General features: G+C 39.2%; 1 protein-coding gene across 2 annotated transcripts in view; it reads left to right on the forward strand.

Moving 5' to 3' along the window:
* Window positions 1-18,705, forward strand: part of ATP13A4 (ATPase 13A4) — a 126,108-nt gene that overhangs the window by 68,023 nt on the left and 39,380 nt on the right. For both annotated transcript variants that reach the window (XM_019957940.2, XM_070789752.1), the window contains exons 8-14: window positions 1,003-1,072; window positions 3,845-3,979; window positions 6,589-6,759; window positions 7,907-8,064; window positions 8,674-8,862; window positions 11,801-11,862; window positions 15,340-15,490. In XM_019957940.2, coding sequence (XP_019813499.2) covers window positions 1,003-1,072; window positions 3,845-3,979; window positions 6,589-6,759; window positions 7,907-8,064; window positions 8,674-8,862; window positions 11,801-11,862; window positions 15,340-15,490 — 936 coding nt within the window. The remainder of the gene's footprint in view (window positions 1-1,002; window positions 1,073-3,844; window positions 3,980-6,588; window positions 6,760-7,906; window positions 8,065-8,673; window positions 8,863-11,800; window positions 11,863-15,339; window positions 15,491-18,705) is intronic.

The raw sequence follows: 18,705 nt of genomic DNA on the forward strand, positions 1-18,705 counted from the left end.
CCAGTCCAAATATCTCTTTTGAATTTGAAACTCATAGTTCAACAACCTATTTATTTCAATGTCACTTAAGATTTGTATTGGTTCATTAGCTATATATGCTCCAAAAATACTTTACTTTTTCTATTTTATTGTTGATCATAGTGATATATTTATGTGTGTGATTGTTTGATTAAATGTATTTACCCAGTAGGTTGTAAATATCTTGATGGTAAGAATCATTTCTGCTTTGTTGACCATTTTACTGCTATCTCTTAGCATAAAGATTACTCAATAAATGTGGAATGACTGCATAAATAAATAAAATAATAGATTAATAGCAGAAAACTTTTTCACCTTATATTATTCTGTTGACTATTCTTAGGATATATTAATCAAATCTGTAAATGATTCGAAGCTAGGAGATTGAAGGAGTGTCTTAAATAACAAAATCAGAAAAAAGAAAATGAAAAGACCAAATGATTGGGACTTTTTAATCCCCAGAACCTTATAAAAGGTCTTTCACACAATAGTTTCCTAATAAATGTGAAATCCAATATATTACTATTTTTGTCTGCTCTTATTTTTTCACTGTCAATGTCCCATATATCTTATATATTAAAGTATATAAAATACTATGAGGAAAGAATAGGAACCATTAAAGTCCTTATGAAGTTAAATTAGGAACTCTAATGTAGGATGACCCAAAGCTGAAATAATGCTTGGTTCTTGAAGCTATTTAGGTATAAACATAAATCTTGAATGATCAAAGTTCTTTTGAGTGGGCAGAGCATGCTGGGAAATTTCTTTCTACTAAGCAACACATGCTTCTTATCACTGGATGAAGACCACCACAAGTTGGATGCTTTTTCAGTTGAGTAGCAGGCTACTCCGTCTTGTTTATAAAGAGTACATTCAGTTGGCTCCACCTTTAAAGAAGGCTGACACTCTACTGGCTATTATCTGGGGCCTGTCCTAAAATAGAAAAGGCTTTTTTTTTTCCTATTGTCTGTTCTTCTTTTTCAGCAATCTGTAAAGCTCCACCGTTTAGTTGAAGCACATAATAACATTACAGTCTCTATATATGGGAAAAATGGTAAGTCACTTCATTTTAGATCTATGTGTTGTCCATATGAAATCAGAAAGGGATTTAAATTTTTATTTCTGATTGTTCCTACTACTCTCATCTTCATATGTCGGTTTTGTTCTGCAATAACTTAAAGGGCTGAGGACCTTGACATTTTTTTTCACTTAAAAAAATGTGAAGTAAAATTGACATACCATAAACTGAACATATTAATATTTAAATTGTACAATTTGGTAGGTTTAGACATTATACCTACCCATGCACTATCACCACAATGAAGATAATGACTGTCCATCACCTCTAAAAGCTGCCTCGTGCCTGTTTGTAATCTTCCCTCTCAACTTCTTACTGTGCATCCCCATCCTCAGGCAACCACTTTGCATGTTCAGGATATTTTATAAATGGTACTGCACAGTATGCATTTTTGCCTTTTAAAGTATCAATTCAGTTCAGTCGTTCAGTCGTGTCCGACTCTTTGCAACCCCATGAATTACAGCATGCCAGGCTTTCCTTTCCATCATCAACTTTTAAAGTATATCTTGGGTTTAATTTTGTGAAGAACAAAGTTCATAATAATTTTGAAGTTCATCCATTTTTTAAGAACATTAATAGCTTATTCTTATTTATAAGTGAATTCCATTGTCCAGGTAGACCAGTTAGTGAATGCATTTAGTTGTTGACGGAAATTTGAGTTATTTCCACTTTGGGACAATTACAAATAATTCTACTTGAATGTTTGGATTCAATTCTTTCTATGGACATGCATTTTCATTTCTTATGGGAAAATACCTGACTGTAGAATGACTGAATCATATGACAAATCCATATTTAACTTTTAAAGAAACCGCAAAACTGTTTTCAGAAGTGGTTGTGCCATTGTGCTTTCCCACCAGCAGTGTGTAAGAGTTTCAGTTGCTTCACTTTCTTACCACTACTCAGTATGGTCAGTCTTTTTCATTTTAGTCATTTAAAAAGGTGAGTGGTAGTATCTCATTGTTGTTTTAACTTGCATTTTCCTAATGACTAATGGAGGGCTTCCCAGGTGGCTCAGAGGTTAAAGCGTCTGCCTGCAATGCAGGAGACCTGGGTTCGATCTCTAGGTTGGGAAGATCCCCCTGGAGAAGGAAATGGCATCCCACTCCAGTATTCTTGCCTGGAGAATCCCATGGATGGAGGAGTCTGGTGGGCTACAATCCATGGGGTCCCAAAGAGTTGGACACGACTGAGCGATTTCACTTTCATCTTTTGCAAACAGATATCCAAAATGTCCTAATACCATATATTGAAAGGGCAATCCTTTCTTCACTTAATTGTCTTTGCACTTTTGTCAAAAGTCAGTTTCCTGCACCTGAATGGATCTATCTGGACTCCTTATTCTCTACTATTCTAATATTTACTTGTCTTTATATTAATTCCATATAACGTGACTACATAAGTCTTAGAATAACATTAGTCCTCCAACTTTGTTCTTTTTCAGAGTTGTTTTGGCAATATAGGGCTCTTTGCATTTCCATATGACTCTTAGAATCAGCTTGTCGATTTTTACCAAAAAAAAATATGCTAAAAGTTTGACTGGGATTGTGTTGAATCTGTAGATCAATTGGTGAAAAATTGGTATGTAACAAATTTGGGCCTTGTGACCCATGGACATGCTATCTCTCCATTTAATCTTCTTTGATTTCTCTCAGTCATATCTTATAGTTCTCAGTGTAGAGCCTTTTACATTCTTTTTCATTATTGGGTTTTCACTGCTCACAACCCCTCTCAGAGAACAGAATTAAGAGAAACTACATATAGAAAAAGGCAAGCAAATATATTTGCGTATATTCTTATATATACACACATGCACATCTATGTTATTTTACCATCTATCTGTTGAAAATCATCCATTTACACTATCATTTCCAATTCCAGTCCAGTACCACAAAGTTCATTCTGATTTTATTTCTGTTTCTTATAACTTCCTTTCTTCAGTGAGAAACCTGTCTCTCTTCAGCCTCATTATATCAACTTATAGTATCAATCCTGCCTTTCTCACCTGGCTGGACTCCAATATCTCAAAACAGGCCACTGCCACTATGGGGATCTTGTCTCCCTCCTTGGGCTCTGTCACTCTGCACCCAGCCACGTAAGCACCCACTCATCCAGTTAAGGCTTCACCATGTGGAATGGTCTACCACTCCTATCCCCACTTTACCTAGCCCCCTGCATGGTTGTCTATCTTGCTTAACTGCTTGTAGCTTTGGGGCTTTGGGACTGAATAAGGAAGGTAAGAAATAAAGGAAGGTCAGAAAGAAGGACAAAAGGCAGAAAGGAAGGATATATTTTTCAATTTTCTTACTATGAGTAAGAATAAATATCTTTTCAAACACCATGCCGCTTGTAGTATGTATGTGTGTGTCTGTTTGCATGTGAATTATATGGTAACAATTTTGCTATACAGTCATTTGCTTTACATCTTTTTTTTTTTTCAAACTCTTTTTTTATTAGGAATATTAATCTTTTGTCTGCAATGTAAGTTTCAAACATGTTCTCTGAATTTGTCATTAGTTTTTTCTCTGCCTATTTATTTTTTTATTGCCACACAAAGGTCTTTATTTTATGTAATATAATATATTACCTTTTTTCTTATTGTTTGCAGATTTAGAGTCAATGTTGTGGAATTGCTTCCTTTTCATATATGCTTTGGTTGCTTTTTCATTGATTTCCAATTTAGGTAGATGTTGGACTGTGTTTTTGTGGGAAAAAACCTGACTCAACTTTGTTTCCTCACACTTCCAGCTGGAGTCCAGGAGCTAGAATCACGCTTCCTGGTGCCTGGAGATCTATTAATTCTGATGGGGAACAAAGTGCAAATGCCATGTGATGCTATTCTGATTGATGGCAGCTGTGTGGTGAATGAAGGCATGCTGACAGGTACAGTTCTGTCACCTCACATACAGCCTCCGCTGGTTCTCCCAGGTTTCTCCTGAATGATAATGGCAGAGCATGCGGCTGCTATGGGACCTTCCTACTCTCACAAATCTTACTAATAGTCCTGCACTGGACAGACCCGAGAGTTCAAATTAAAACTGATTTCTATATGCTAGGTTCGATAACAGTCCTAACTTTTGGAGCATTTAGCATTTCTTTCCTGCAAAAAAGATTATTACAATCCTGTCATTTTAAAGATTTAAAAACCTTTAAAGGTCATTTGATGTTTCAGAATCACCTGTGGCTTTTATGTTTCATGTTTTTCTATAAAATGTATCTTCAGATAAACACAGATGGTTTGAAAACCGTTATGACATCCTGAAACACCCTTCCTGCCCCAGGTCAAGTTCAAGCTCTTTCTAGGTTGGTTTGAAAATGTTGAAAAGTGGTTGATGCAGGATTTGCCAAAGCTGCTACTTTGAAAACGCACACTGGATATTTTTAAATAATTGTGTTTCATTTTTACTTTTCATTGTTATTTATTCTAATTTTAAATAAATAAATATTTATGTCTTTGGCTTCACCGGGTCTTAGTTGCGGCACCTGGAATGTTTTATTGGGTCATGCTGGATCTTTGTGACACACGGGCTTAGTTGCCCCAGGCATGTGGAACCTTAATTCCCCAACCAGTGATTGTACCCACATCACCTGCATTATAAAGTGGATTCTTAACCACTGGACCACCAGGGAAGTCCCTGGATTTCATTTTTCAATTGCATGATGGAGCTGGAGAGATGTCATATCAGGGATATGGGAGCTGAGGTTCAGAGAGATCTTGTTCAAGGTCACAGTGCTTTGAGTTCTAACTCACATATGCAGTTAGGAGGAGATGTTACAGCCTTTCTGTAAGAATCACAAGCGCTTTTTCAGAGATGCAATTGGAGGCTGTAAATGTATTGATGTACCATGATTCCCATTAAAGTCCAAATCAAACCATTTCTCCTGGTGGACCGGGAAGGCATGAAATGCAGACATCAGCACACAGTCCGTGTGAACTTACAAAAAAACAAAAACAAAAACTATGTGACAGGTCAGGTTTATTTCTCTAAGGAATCCATAGATTTGATAAAAACCCCTTTGTGCTGGGACATTTACAATACCAAATATCATTTTCCTCATGAAAGCAGCTCTAGTATACTGGGACATATCCCTGACTTTATATTATCCTTTCTATGAATGGAGGTAGAGGATTTTAACGAGCTTTCTCAGAACAGGCGCTATTATTTACTTTAACAATTCATTCACCACCTTGTATTAGCACTTCAATCCACTGAAATCTGCCCTTCCCAGTACATTGGCGAAAGTCGCTAAAGTCTCAATTGGCGAATCCAATGGATTCTTTAAATTTCTCATCTTTTTAGCCGACCTGTGGCATTTGACTATTCTGACCACCTCTTCCTTCTGAAAACACGTCTCTCTAACCTTCCTAGATAGCACTGTCTCTTTCTGAATAATACTCCAGTGTCCTGTGTGGCTCCATTTCCTCCACCTCTTCGATTTCTGAAGCTGTTCAGGGTTCTTTGATTTTTTCTTTTTTCATCTTTCATGTGATCCCTAAATAATCTTGTCTCTTCCCATAGCTGTAATTATTGTCTATAGGGTGATGAACTGGGACTAAATATCTCCAGTCAAGACCTCTCCCCTGAGCTCAGGACCCAAATAAATTAACTGCCTGCAAAGCAACTCGCCGTGGTCCTTCCACAAGTCATCTTTAACTCAGAGACCAAAAGGCAGTTCCTCCTTCCTCCTACAAGGATTCCAACAATCTTTGTGTTAATGATTAATACCCTCCCTCTGCTCATTCTTTCAAGTCAGAAACCAGGAAGCCACTTAAAATTCTTCTGTCACTATGATCTACCAATATAAAAATCTCCCCAAGTTTGGTAGCTGCTCACTTTTTTATTTCTCAAAACCAGTTCTTTCCTGCTCCTACTGTCAGCTGCCATAGTTCAGACCTTGTCCTCTTCAGCTGGGACCCTTGCGATGGTTTCCCAACTGTATGAGTCTGCAACCTCATCAGTCTTCCAATTCATTCCCTGTATTGAAGACAGAATACACTCTCTGGTATGTAAATGTGATAGTACTCTCCTGAATCGGACAACGAGATACCTCCCTATTTCTCTCCTGCCACCAGTGCCTAATGAAAGGGATTTAAACACTCAAGTGTGTGCATGCAGGGCTCTCCAAGTCTTGGCTTCTACATAGCTCTCATGACCTCTTACTCCCCAGACCCTGCATTCTAGACTGCACAACTTGCTATTCCCTAAATGGTTGTTTCCAATCTATCTCAGCATCCCTGTTTGGTTTTATAAGACTTAGAGTATTTCTAACATGACATTGTATTTAATTTTTTTAATGGCTGTCTCCCTCTCTGGACTACAAACTTCTTAAACACAAGAACTGTGTTTCTCCTTATATCATCTATACCAAAGGTTGTTCCTGCTAGGTGACAAGCTCACAAAAAATGCCTGGCATGTGATGGGTTGGTGAATGCAGGATTTAAATGAATGAAGGTCTCCCACCTCACAAACTGAGATGCTTGTTTTCTGTAGGAGAAAGTATTCCAGTCACTAAAACTCCATTACCTAAGGTGGATGGCTCAGTGCCCTGGAAAACACAGAGTGAAGGGGAGTACAAGCGGCATGTCCTCTTCTGTGGAACGGAGGTTATCCAGGCCAAGGGGGCCTGCTCCAGCCCTGTGAAAGCAGTGGTACTGCAGACAGGTTAGTTAGAACCTCCTGCATTTTATTATTTTCATGAAATACTTTCACTCCATTTATCTAGTGCTTTAAATGAATTAGGCAAGGAGCAGTCTTTAGATGACAAACCCCATATATGTAAATAGAGATATTTAAAATGTGAATTTAACTATGGCATATACCTTTTAGTAAGAACAATAACACTGGTGACAATAAGTATTATTCACGTGCTTTGTAATTTGTAAACTATTTCCTGCTGCTGCTGCTGCTAAGTCGCTTCAGTCATGTCCGACTCTATGCGACCCCATAGACGGCAGCCCACCAGGCTCCCCTGTCCCTGGGATTCTCCAGGCAAGAACACTGGAGTGGGTTGCCATTTCCTTCTCCAATGCATGAAAGTGAAAAGTGAAAGTGAAGTTGCTCTGTTGTGTCTGACTCTTGGTGACCCCATGGACTGCAGCCCACTAGGCTCCTCCGGCCGTGGGATTTTCCAGGCAAGAGTACTGGATTGGGTTGCCATTGCCTTCTCCGAAGCTAGTTCCACATATCAAATTAGCGGAACAAAGATGCCTGTCCTTACTTTGTACATGAATAGGCTGGAGCCCACACAATTTAGGTCAAGTTTTTCTTAAAAAAAAAAAAAACTCACACAGCCAGTCACTGACACAGCAGGACCTAGAGCTTAGGTTTTCAAACCCAAAGAACAAACCCCAAGTTTTTTCCATGCAGGACTAGAAATTGAAAACTTGATGATAAAAAGCATTAGAAGTTGAATCCATCTGTATTTACTGGACCATTTAAATTCAAGTGTTCTGTGTGTGTGTGCACGCATACACACATGTGTATGTGCACACTTACAAGTCCTTTCCTTAAAATGAAGCTATATTTGGCAAAGCTGCGCTCTGCCCCCATAGGGTGCTTTACTATCTCTGGGATGCACTGAAATTAGAAATATAAAAGGAAGGAAAGCCAGAGAGGAATAGGCTCTGAAAGAGCTAGGATATATTCATTCTAGCATTTAGGTATGTTGCCAATCATCCTTTAATTGTGTTTGGGCTTAAGCACTGTTTAAGTTTCTCTAGAGGAAACAAAGGCCCTGTTAAAGATTAGAAAAGCACTAGCAGAAGGATTTGTCATCCTGAGAGTGTGAGGTGTGTGTTTACTGCTTCAGGATTCAACACCGCAAAGGGAGACCTCGTGAGATCCATTCTCTACCCCAAGCCGATGAATTTTAAGCTCTACAGAGATGCCATCAGGTTCCTCCTGTGCCTCGTAGGGACAGCCACCATTGGGATGATCTATACTTTGTGCGTCTATGTGCTCAGTGGGGTAAGCTGCTTTCGTTCTTTTAGTACAATGCATGTAGACTCATTTATATAGTGTCTCTTATTCTCCTGTTGACCTTAATCTAAGGGGTGGTTTTCAAACCTGGGAAAACAAAGCCAAATGCTGAAACCTGCCTACATATTCCCAGATCCCCAATATAAGCAGTTGATCACCAAGCTCCATAATAGCCATTGGATCCAGTGGGATAAAACACTGTGTTTATGGAGATAGTAACATGCCTCTACTCTTGGATTTTGCCTTACTCTATTTTTTCATCTTTAATTTAAGAATATGTTTATTCCAATAATGTAGTATTTTATAGCTGTTAAGTGATGAATTTTAAATAAAAACCAATGTTGATAAGGTCGTGGCAAACTGGTACATTGTTCTCCACTGGTAGCAGTATGAATTGTTACAGACTTTTTCATTACACTTTGGCAAAATATAGAGAAAGCCAATAAACGCGTTCATTCTCTTTAAACCACATTTGGCCAGCTCATATAATTTCTAGAAATCTGTACCAAGATAGAAAACAAAGAGGAGAGGAAAAAGTCATGCGCATTAAAGTGTTCACAATGGATTTATCTGTAATAGCTAACTTTGTCCTCCCAGGAAACTCCCGGGGAGGTAGTGAAGAAAGCCCTTGACGTCATCACAATTGCAGTTCCTCCCGCTCTGCCTGCTGCTCTGACCACAGGCATTATGTATGCCCAGAGGAGGCTGAAGAAGAGAGGCATCTTCTGCATTAGCCCCCAGAGGATCAACGTATGTGGACAATTAAACCTGGTCTGCTTTGACAAGGTATGTGTGTTTCATCATCACCCTCGGCGCCGTTTTTATCATCACTGTCATCATGCGCAGGTGCTTTACATTCTTGTGAGGCAGGAAACCTTGGATGTGGGTACTGGGTACCTGATTTCATTTTGTCTCTGATTGGATATGTCATCTAGGACAGATACATCTCTTCATCTCAGATTCTAGGGTTTAGAGAAGGGAAAGTAGGAACTGAGTAGGTGAATCTTTTAGGATTCTTCCAGCTCCAATATTCTATGAATCTCAATGAATTAAAATAGCATTCTGTCCCTCTATAGTCAAAACCGTCATACGAAATTTAAACCTTTTACTATGGTTACTACTGTATCCCTAATGCTAATATTATTACCTGGCGTATAGTCAGTGTTCAATAAATATTCATTGACTTAATGAATGAATAAAAAAGAAAATGTTTATTTAGCTGTCTCTTACTATGAGACTGGGTTAAAATAAATCCCCAGGAAATCTTTCTTTTCTATAGTTTTCCATCTGCAGTAAATTGCTTAAAATAATCCTTGATCCCATACCAGTTACTCCCAACCAGCCTCTTATTCTGCCTTCTCCTGAATATATTCTTTTCATCTGTATACACATGCTGGTATGAAGGTGGGAGCTATAAGAGGGTAAGATGGAAATGAAGGGCTGTTTTGTACCCGTGTCTTAATTTATAAAGGTGACTAAGTGGCTGCTGGCAGAAAATGCCATTGAAAAATGTGTTTAATGTTACAGTTCCCCGACAGAAGAGGTGTGTCCTACCAGGTAGGGCCAGAGATGGAATGCCAGATTTTGATCAGGAAGGAAAGGAGGATTGAGGGTAGTGCTCAGGTTATGGCCTTTATAAAGGAGTTTCTGCAGGAAATACAAGACAGGGCAGGGTACATAGATGACAACTAGCTATTTGGAATGATTTTGATGGGTTTTGGTCTCTAGGATTGACCTCTAGTTGTCTAGTAGCTGGCCCTGGGGTGATGTTTCCAGGGGAGTGTGGCCAGATAGAGAAGGTATGACTCTTGACTGGTTAGTTTGCATATCAAAGGCATATTCTTGGCTGAGACCCTGGCTATCTCTAAGAAGTGGCTGGCTCCAAGGAGGCAGTCTCTCCATCAGAAGGTTTCCTAAATTAAAATTTTGGTGGTGATCGTACTGAAATAGAAGTATAATGTTGGCAAAACTTATATAATGTTATTTATAATATAATGTAAACCACTGTCTTGGCAATGAAAAATAAATTGTAAAAGAGAAAGTCCTTTTGCATGTCAAATGTCATAATATATACAAAAAATTTTTTTAAGATAAACAATTCGTAGACATTATAGTCATGTGAATCCACATTCACATGCCCACACTCCATGCCCACGCATGGAGTCAGGAGAGAACAGAGTGACTTTGATCAGAGCAGAACCTTAGTGATGGGAAAGGGTGTTGTAGACCTGGAATATCTGGCTAAGAAATTTTAATATACATTTTAGATAGTGGAGAGCTATTCATTGAAGGTGTTTTCTTCTTCTTTTTTATTGTTTCCTTCCATTTACTGATTTTTTATTGTGGCAAAAGATTTATAACGTAAAATTTACCATGCTAATCATTTTTAAGGGGCTTTAAGTGCTTTCATGTTGCTATGCAGCCATCATCACTATCCATCTCCAGAACTTATTCTCTCTTCCCCAACTGAAACTCCGTACCCATTAAACAGTACTGGGAAGGTCTGGGATAGCAGAGACTTAATGGGATCAGAGCTGTATTTTATAATTACTGGAATATCAAAGAGATTTACGAAGAACAGAAGGTTAATATGGTTCGTGCCACCATGTCAAAGTTAATTTGTGATCAAGCTAGCATCACACAGAAAGATGTTCTGTTTCTAGCATCATATTATCCTTGAGCTTGGAAAGGGAAACAGGGGTGGGGAAGATAATTGTGAAATGAATTTGAATAAAAAGTAATAATTGCGAACAATTTTCATTATTCTCAGCTCTCACTCTTTGCAGACATTGCATTCAACACTATATTATCTCATTTAATCTTTTCAACAACCCTATATGATTATGACCACATTACAGATAAGGACTCTGATGTTTAGGGGACTAAATAATTGGCCCAGGTCACACAGCCAGCGTTTTAAGCCAGTCCAAACTCTTCATCACTTTACTAAGAGAAATACTAACAAACACCTTTTTAACAAATAGATGTCAAAATAGCAAACTATTTCTTTAGAACAGTGAAAAATTATACTTCTATTATTTCTGATGACATACTTTTAACTTCTGCTATAAATGCTGGGACTCACCCATTTTTTTTTTTTTAAGTTATTGAAGTGTAGTTGATTTACAATGCTGTGTTTAATTTCTGCTGTACAGCAAAGTGACTGAGTTATACAAATACATTTTTTTCATATTCTTTTCCATTATGGTTTCTCAGAGGGCACTGAACATAGTTCCCTGTGCTATACGGTAGGGCCTTCTGTTTATCCATCCTATATATAATAGTTCGCAGCTGCTAATCCCAAGCTGCCAGTCTGTCCCCCTCACCTCACCTCCCCACTGGCAACCACAAGTCTGTTACCTATGTCAGTGGACACACTCTTTAGCTCTCAGAGCAGGCTTACCAATGCCTCTCCCATTCATTCAGTCTTTCATTAAATTCTCAAAACAGGTCTCTGAAATATGTAGGCAGTAACTGTTTTCTTCCCTTTATCTTGGAGAACACTAAAGTTCAAAGAGATTAAGTGCCAGTTTGTCCCACAACTGGTGTGAGTTCATCAAAGCTTCCACCCAGGATTCCAGATACCCATCTGACTGTGTCATTCCCCAAGTGCTGAGCTTGACCATGGGTTTGTGACATACATTTTCCTGTTAAAACATAACTTACTGGTGTCACTATGGGCTGCTGAGTCTTCAGAGTAAAGTGAGCTCCTGTTTCTGTTTAGACAGGCACCTTAACAAGGGATGGCTTGGATCTCTGGGGAGTCGTGCCTTGTGATGGGAACGGGTAAGTACTCGGGACCAAATGCATTATCATTTCCTCTTTCCCAGTTTTATCCTGAACACTAGTAAAGAAGAGGTTCTGGCACTGGCTTTGGTGATCAGTGATTGCTAGAGTGATGGCCAAACTTCATTTAATTTCTTTTCTTCACTATTTCCAAACTCACTAAAATGTGCATCCTCCCTCCACCCCTGTCCCAGCCCCAGGATTCTCACGGAACCCAGGAACTGAAGGGCACGTTTTGACACTGCATTCATCTTGCTAATGTGTGATTAGCTGTCAGCATATTAGTCAGGGGCCAGTGTACATCATTTGGGCAACACCTGGACACTGTCCTTCAAGGAGTTAATGTTCATAGCACGAACTGGAGTCTTTCCATGTGCTAGGAGGAGCATGGCCCTGACTTGCAGACACCGAATTTCAGTATGAGGAATATCTGTGGAACCACAGCTAGTGTACCTCATTTTCCTTTATATTATAGTTCTGGCTTCTGGAAAGTCCTCTTTTTCTGGCCAGAAAGGATTCCATTTTGACAATTTTCAACTCAGGGTAGTAAAGATTTGTTGCCTGTCCCTCTCCTGGGCCTCTCTCATTTGAGTTTGTTTCACAGCCTCCTTTTTCTTCCCACTACAACTTCCAGTCTGATCTGAACATGAACATTTGACAAATTCAGGTTTCGAGTTTGTTTGCTTGTTTTTAAATGGAGGTATAGTTGATTTCTTGGCTCAGATGGTACAGAATCCGCGTGCAATGCAGGAGATCCGGCTTCGATCCCTGGGTCAGGAAAATCCCTTGGAGAAGGAAATGGCAACCCACTCCAGTACTCTTGCCTGGAAAATCCCAAGGAGAGAGAAGCCTGGCGGACTACGGTCCATGGGGTCACAAAGAGTCAGACACGACTTAGCAGCTCAACAGCAACAATAGTTGATTTCAGGTTTTGTTTTTTTAATGAGAATGCTTCCCTCTCATACTTGCAATGTAAGTCACGAAGCATTTTATACATACATTTTATACATTCTTCTGCATTATGCGAATGCATGTGACTTATCCATAATATACTTTATTTATATATATTTAATACATTTTCATATTAATATACTATTAAGATACAAATCCATTTCCTGGGTTAAAAAATTGATTCTGGTGCTTTTAGCCATTTTAGTCTATAGAAGAAGGTTGTTGTATGTGGTAAAGTTTCTCGTTTTTGTTTTTTTTTTTTCTTTTAAAGGTAGATTTGGATATATAGCCAGTCTTGCTTATTAGTATTTTTCTGTTTCAGCTTCTATAAAAAGCATGCATTTATCCAAATATGTGAGGATTTAGAGAGCACGTTTTCTTATTTATTAAATTTGTCCCTAGTGACATATAGCTCTATAGCTGGCATGCACAGTAGATACACAGTAAATGTTTGTTTATCTAAAATGAACTAAGTATGTTCTGTCTTTTGAATGTTCTTCTGCTTATTGAATTAACATCATCTTAGTCACAAAATTTTTAAAACTTTCTGTTTCTAAAAGTGACTTGTCAAATTTAATAAAACTAGCTGATATAATATTTAGATTACTGATGGATTAATTCAGCCTGTCACTCTCTTTCCCAGTCCCTTCCTTTCTCCAAATGCTCAAAGTTGGCTCCAAGTGACTAAAAGAGCAATTCATTTTTTAAAAAATGACAGATTTAATTAATAGAATAAGAGAAAACAGAATGAGTTCTAAGTAAGAAGTCAGCACTTGATTTAAAGCTATTAAATATATTATTGTAAAATGTAAGATCATTTCTAATAATTCTTATCTTTTCCAAAGAGGGCCTTCCCAATGTGCCAGGTACTTCAAAACCATTGGAAATCTACCTGACTACCTAATCTTGATAAATGATAAACACTCAAATAAACATTCAAGGACTGGGATGACAGAATTCTACTTATTTGTTGTACAAATCAGAGTCTGGCCCAATCCTCAGAAATATAGTATGTATTCAGAATTACATATGGAAGACAGTTTTTGTGCTGTGTTAAAAATAAGATTCTTTTTTTCTGATCTATTTGCTGCACAGTGTGAGCTTGAGAACCTGTTTGAATCCCTGATGGTGATTGCTTCCTTTTAGTTGTTTATTAAAATACCAGGGACACATTGTAACCGCTGAGGTACTTGAACTTTCAGTATAATAATAGATACCACCATCAACAAGGTCAGTAATCAGTCAAAGGGTTTTTGAGCTCTTAAGGAAGCTTGAATGAGGAAGCCAGGAAGAAAAATGGCTTAGGTTATGAGTTAATATTCTGCCGTCCCTGCTTTCAGGAACAAAAGGCTAGAGCAACCAAGGGAAGCGCAGTGTCCATATCATGAGAAATAATAGTCTGATGCTGAAGACCAAATTTTAAGACAAAGTATGACAAAAAGTGAAAAATACAAACTCTTCCAAGAAAGAGTAAATAGGAAGTTCAGAGATCTGGAAACTGTATATTGAAGGCACAGCTAGAGGTTCCTGTGTAATCCCAGAGGAAGGGAGTAATACAGTGTGTGCAACCAAGTTGGCCCACAAATCTGAAAGAAGTGGACACATGGAGGAGGATGGGCAAGTAAATTCTGACTGGTCCCAGGAGACAGATTTGGCCTCAATCTGGGAAGCACCTTCTGCTACTCGGGATTCTCCAAGTAGGATAGACTGCTTTGTAAACCACTTACTGTGCAACACGTGTAAGAAGGGCCTGACCAATGAGAGGATATCCTTTCATAGGCCCAAGGCCAAATTTGGTAACTTCAATTCTGAATTAGTGAAAGAACCCTGCATGTGACGTTTGAGTTGTGTCTCGGTAAATTTTTAAATGAGGCCACTTCTATAGGAGGTGATGGAAATGATGCCTGCAATATAGACCCTAGATTCCAGGGTAGAAGAGGGAAATGCAGTGTCCTTTTCTAAATGTTTTTTAAATTTGTCATTTATTTAACATTATGGTCTTTCAAATCTCCAGTAACCAAGTCATTCATTTATTTACTCTTAAATTTGTCAACTGTCTGCCGTGGACCAAACATCAGATATGTTGAAGAGAGATATGGAAGAAACAACCCTACCCTGAAGGATAGATTGAAGGCGATATATACATAAGAAGCTATAGTATGAGCAAGCCTGTTCTGTCTAATAGCATAGGAAATAGTGGGTCCAGAATTTCAGGTGGGAGTAGATGCAGTTGGAACTAAGGGTGATATTTCTAGCTCTTTCTATACCTCTGGATTTAAATCAGTGCCAGAGAGGGGCGTAGGGAAAAGAGGGAAGAAAGAGCTTGAAACAACCTCAGGACCTTTCTCATGCTCACTGAACTCATGTAAGGATGATGGCTGAATGAAACACTATTCATTTGAGGGGATTAGAAACTGAGTATGCAACAAAGCATATTAACTTATATTTTTAAAAGATAGTTACCTCCAGAAGCTTCACTTTGGCCTGGAGGAAGAGGACTAAAGTCCTTTCCCTTTTCTCCTTTAGTTTCCAGGAAGTCCACAGCTTTACCTCAGGCAGGACTTTGCCATGGGGCCCACTGTATGCAGCCATGACCAGCTGCCACTCTCTGATCCTTCTCGATGGGACCATCCAGGGAGACCCACTGGACCTCAAAATGTTTGAGGCCACCACCTGGGTAAGCCTCTGCTTTTCAGAGATTCTAAGAAGCTTCTTCAAGGCCAGGCCAACCCAGGTTTTATCACAGCTCTCCAACACTTATAGCATTAGAGGTCTCCAAAATGGATTACATGTGGCAGTGAGGGGCAGGCTCATCTAAACCATTTTCTGCTTGTACAGTGTATTTCTGTATTGGGGTTATTGTGAGGATTAAATGGAACGATGCATGTAAGAAATCCCTGGTACTGTGCCTGGAATCTATTACCAGCTCAATAGTCTCAGTATAATTATTATATAATTATATTCTAACTCTTCTCAACTACAATATGAGTCATGTCTGATTTCAAAGTTTTCTAGAACATGGGGATTAGGAAGCATCATGTCCCCAGTGCTTAGGGTAATTCATTGTTACCAGGAGTTTTATTTCTATTACTTTAGTATAATTTTCTCTCTAAGACAAGGCACTAAAAAGAACACCATGAGAGCTTTTGTTGAGACTGAAGTGGATTTCAGAGAAAATTATCTTGTTCAGGACCAAGTATCTGGCTTTCCCAGTTCTCATCTTGGCTCTGCTCTGACTCCTTGACCTCATGAGTATACCTGTGGCAGATTCATTTTGATATATGGCAAAACCAATACAATATTGTAAAGTTAAATAAAATAAAATTTAAAAAAATAAAAATAAAAAATAAAATGAGGGAATTGAACTAGACCAGCAGTGTTCACATAAAAGAAAACAAAAAAGCTGGAATCTTTTCTTAAAAGGAAACTTTATTCAAAAGCACCCTACCCAAAACAAATCATTGGAGTTACTCTGGTTAAGATAGAAGATGGGGAGTAAATGTACAGCTTAGGGAACATGCATCCTCACGTACTTAGCCACAGTCCACTCCACTCTCTGTAATCTGCTTCAGTTCCAGGTCTGTGTAATAACATGTGTAAAATCCTCACTGAAAGAGACAACCTTTAGGGTCCCTTCCAGCATTAATGGGGCCTCCCTGTGGCTCAGTCAGTAAAGAAGCTGCCTGCAATGCAGGAAACATGGGGTCAATCCATGAGTCTGGAGATCCCCTGGAGAAGGAAATGGCAGCCCATTCCAGTGTTCTTGCCTGGGAGATCCCATGGACAGAGGAGCCCCGTGGGCTACAAAGAGTCTGATATGACTTAGCAACTAAACCACCACCACCTCCCATTGTTAATAGGGCATGCATCTGTACCAGTGTGATATAACTTTCTCCATCCTTCCTGGGTTACTGTTTCTGTATCTTTAAGTAGGAATTATAATTTCCTCTCTGAGATTTTTTTTTTTCTGCCACCGCTCCATGAGATGATTATAAAGCATTATGGCATCTTTGGGTAAAAGGTTCCTTTGCCTATAATTTAGGATCATTGTTATAGCAATTTAGTTCAGTCGCTCAGTCGTGTCTGACTCTTTGCGACCCCATGAATCGCAGCACGCCAGGCCTCCCTGTCCATTACAAACTCCTGGAGTTCACTCAGACTCACATCCATTGAGTCAGTGATGCCATCCAGCCATCTCATCCTCTGTCGTCCCTTTCTCCTCCTGCCCCCAATCCCTCCCAGCATCAGAGTCTTTCCCAATGAGTCAACTCTTCGCATCAGGTGGCCAAAGTACTGGAGTTTCAGCTTTAGCATCATTCCCTCCAAAGAAATCCCAGGGCTGATCTCCTTCAGAATGGACTGGTTGGATCTCCTTGCAGTCCAAGGGACTCTCAAGAGTCTTCTCCAACACCACAGTTCAAAAGCATCAATTCTTCGGCGCTCAGTCTTCTTCACAGTCCAACTCTCACATCCATACATGACCACAGGAAAAACCATAGCCTTGACTAGATGGACCTTTGTTGGCAAAGTAATGTCTCTGCTTTTGAATATGCTATCTAGGTTGGTCATAACTTTCCTTCCAAGGAGTAGGCGTCTTTTAATTTCATGGCTTCAGTCACCATCCGCAGTGATTTTGGAGCCCAAAAAAATAAAGTCTGACACTGTTTCCACTGTTTCCCCACCTATTTCCCATGAAGTGATGGGACCAGATGCCATGATCTTCGTTTTCTGAATGTTGAGCTTTAAGCCAACTTTTTCACTCTCCACTTTGACTTTCATCAAGAGGCTTTTGAGTTCCTCTTCACTTTCTGCCATAAGGGTGGTGTCATCTGCACATCTGAGGTTATTGATATTTCTCCCGGCAATCTTGATTCCAGCTTGGGCTTCCTCCAGCCCAGTGTTTCTCATCATGTACTCTGCATATAAGTTAAATAAGCAGGGTGACAATATACAGCCTTAATGGACTCCTTTTCCTATTTGGAACGAGTCTGTTGTTCCATGTCCAGTTCTAACTGTTGCTTCCTGACCTGCATACAGATTTCTCAAGAGGTAGGTCAGGTGATCTGGTATTCCCATCTCTTTCAGAATTTCCCACAGTTTATTGTGATCCACACAGTCAAAGGCTTTGGCATAGTCAATAAAGCAGAAATAGACGTTTTTCTGGAACTCTCTTGCTTTTTCCATGATCCAGCAGATGTTGGCAATCTGATCTCTGGTTCTTTTGCCTTTTCTAAAACCAGCTTGAACATCAGGAAGTTCACGGTTCAGGTATTGCTGAAGCCTGGCTTGGAGAATTTTGAGCATTACTTTACTAGCATGTGAGATGAGTGCAGTTGTGTGGTAGTTTGAGCATTCTTTGGCATTGCCTTTCTTTGGGATTGGAATGAAAACTGACCTTTTCCAGTCCTGTGGCCATTGCTGAGTTTTCCAAATTTGCTGGCATATTGAGTGCAGCACTTTTGCAGCATCATCTTTCAGGATTTGAAATAGCTCAACTGGAATTCCATCACCTCCACTAGCTTTGTTCGTAGTGACGCTTTCTAAGGCCCACTCGACTTCACATTCCAGGATGTCTGGCTCTAGATGAGTGATCACACCATTGTGATTATCTGGGTCATGAAGATCTTTATTGTACAGTTCTTCTGTGTATTCTTGCTACCTCTTCTTAATATCTTCTGCTTCTGTTAGGTCCATACAATTTCTGTCCTTTATCGAGCCCATCTTTGCATGAAATGTTCCCTTGGTATCTCTAATTTTCTTGAAGAGATCTCTAGTCTTTCCCATTCTGTTGTTTTCCTCTATTTCTTTGCACTGATCACTGAGGAAGGCTTTCTTATCTCTCCTTGCTATTCTTTGGAACTCTGCATTCAGATGCTTATATCTTTCCTTTTC

The sequence above is a fragment of the Bos indicus genome, chromosome 1 (genome assembly GCF_029378745.1).
Source record: "Bos indicus isolate NIAB-ARS_2022 breed Sahiwal x Tharparkar chromosome 1, NIAB-ARS_B.indTharparkar_mat_pri_1.0, whole genome shotgun sequence".
Classification (NCBI taxonomy): domain Eukaryota; kingdom Metazoa; phylum Chordata; class Mammalia; order Artiodactyla; family Bovidae; genus Bos; species Bos indicus.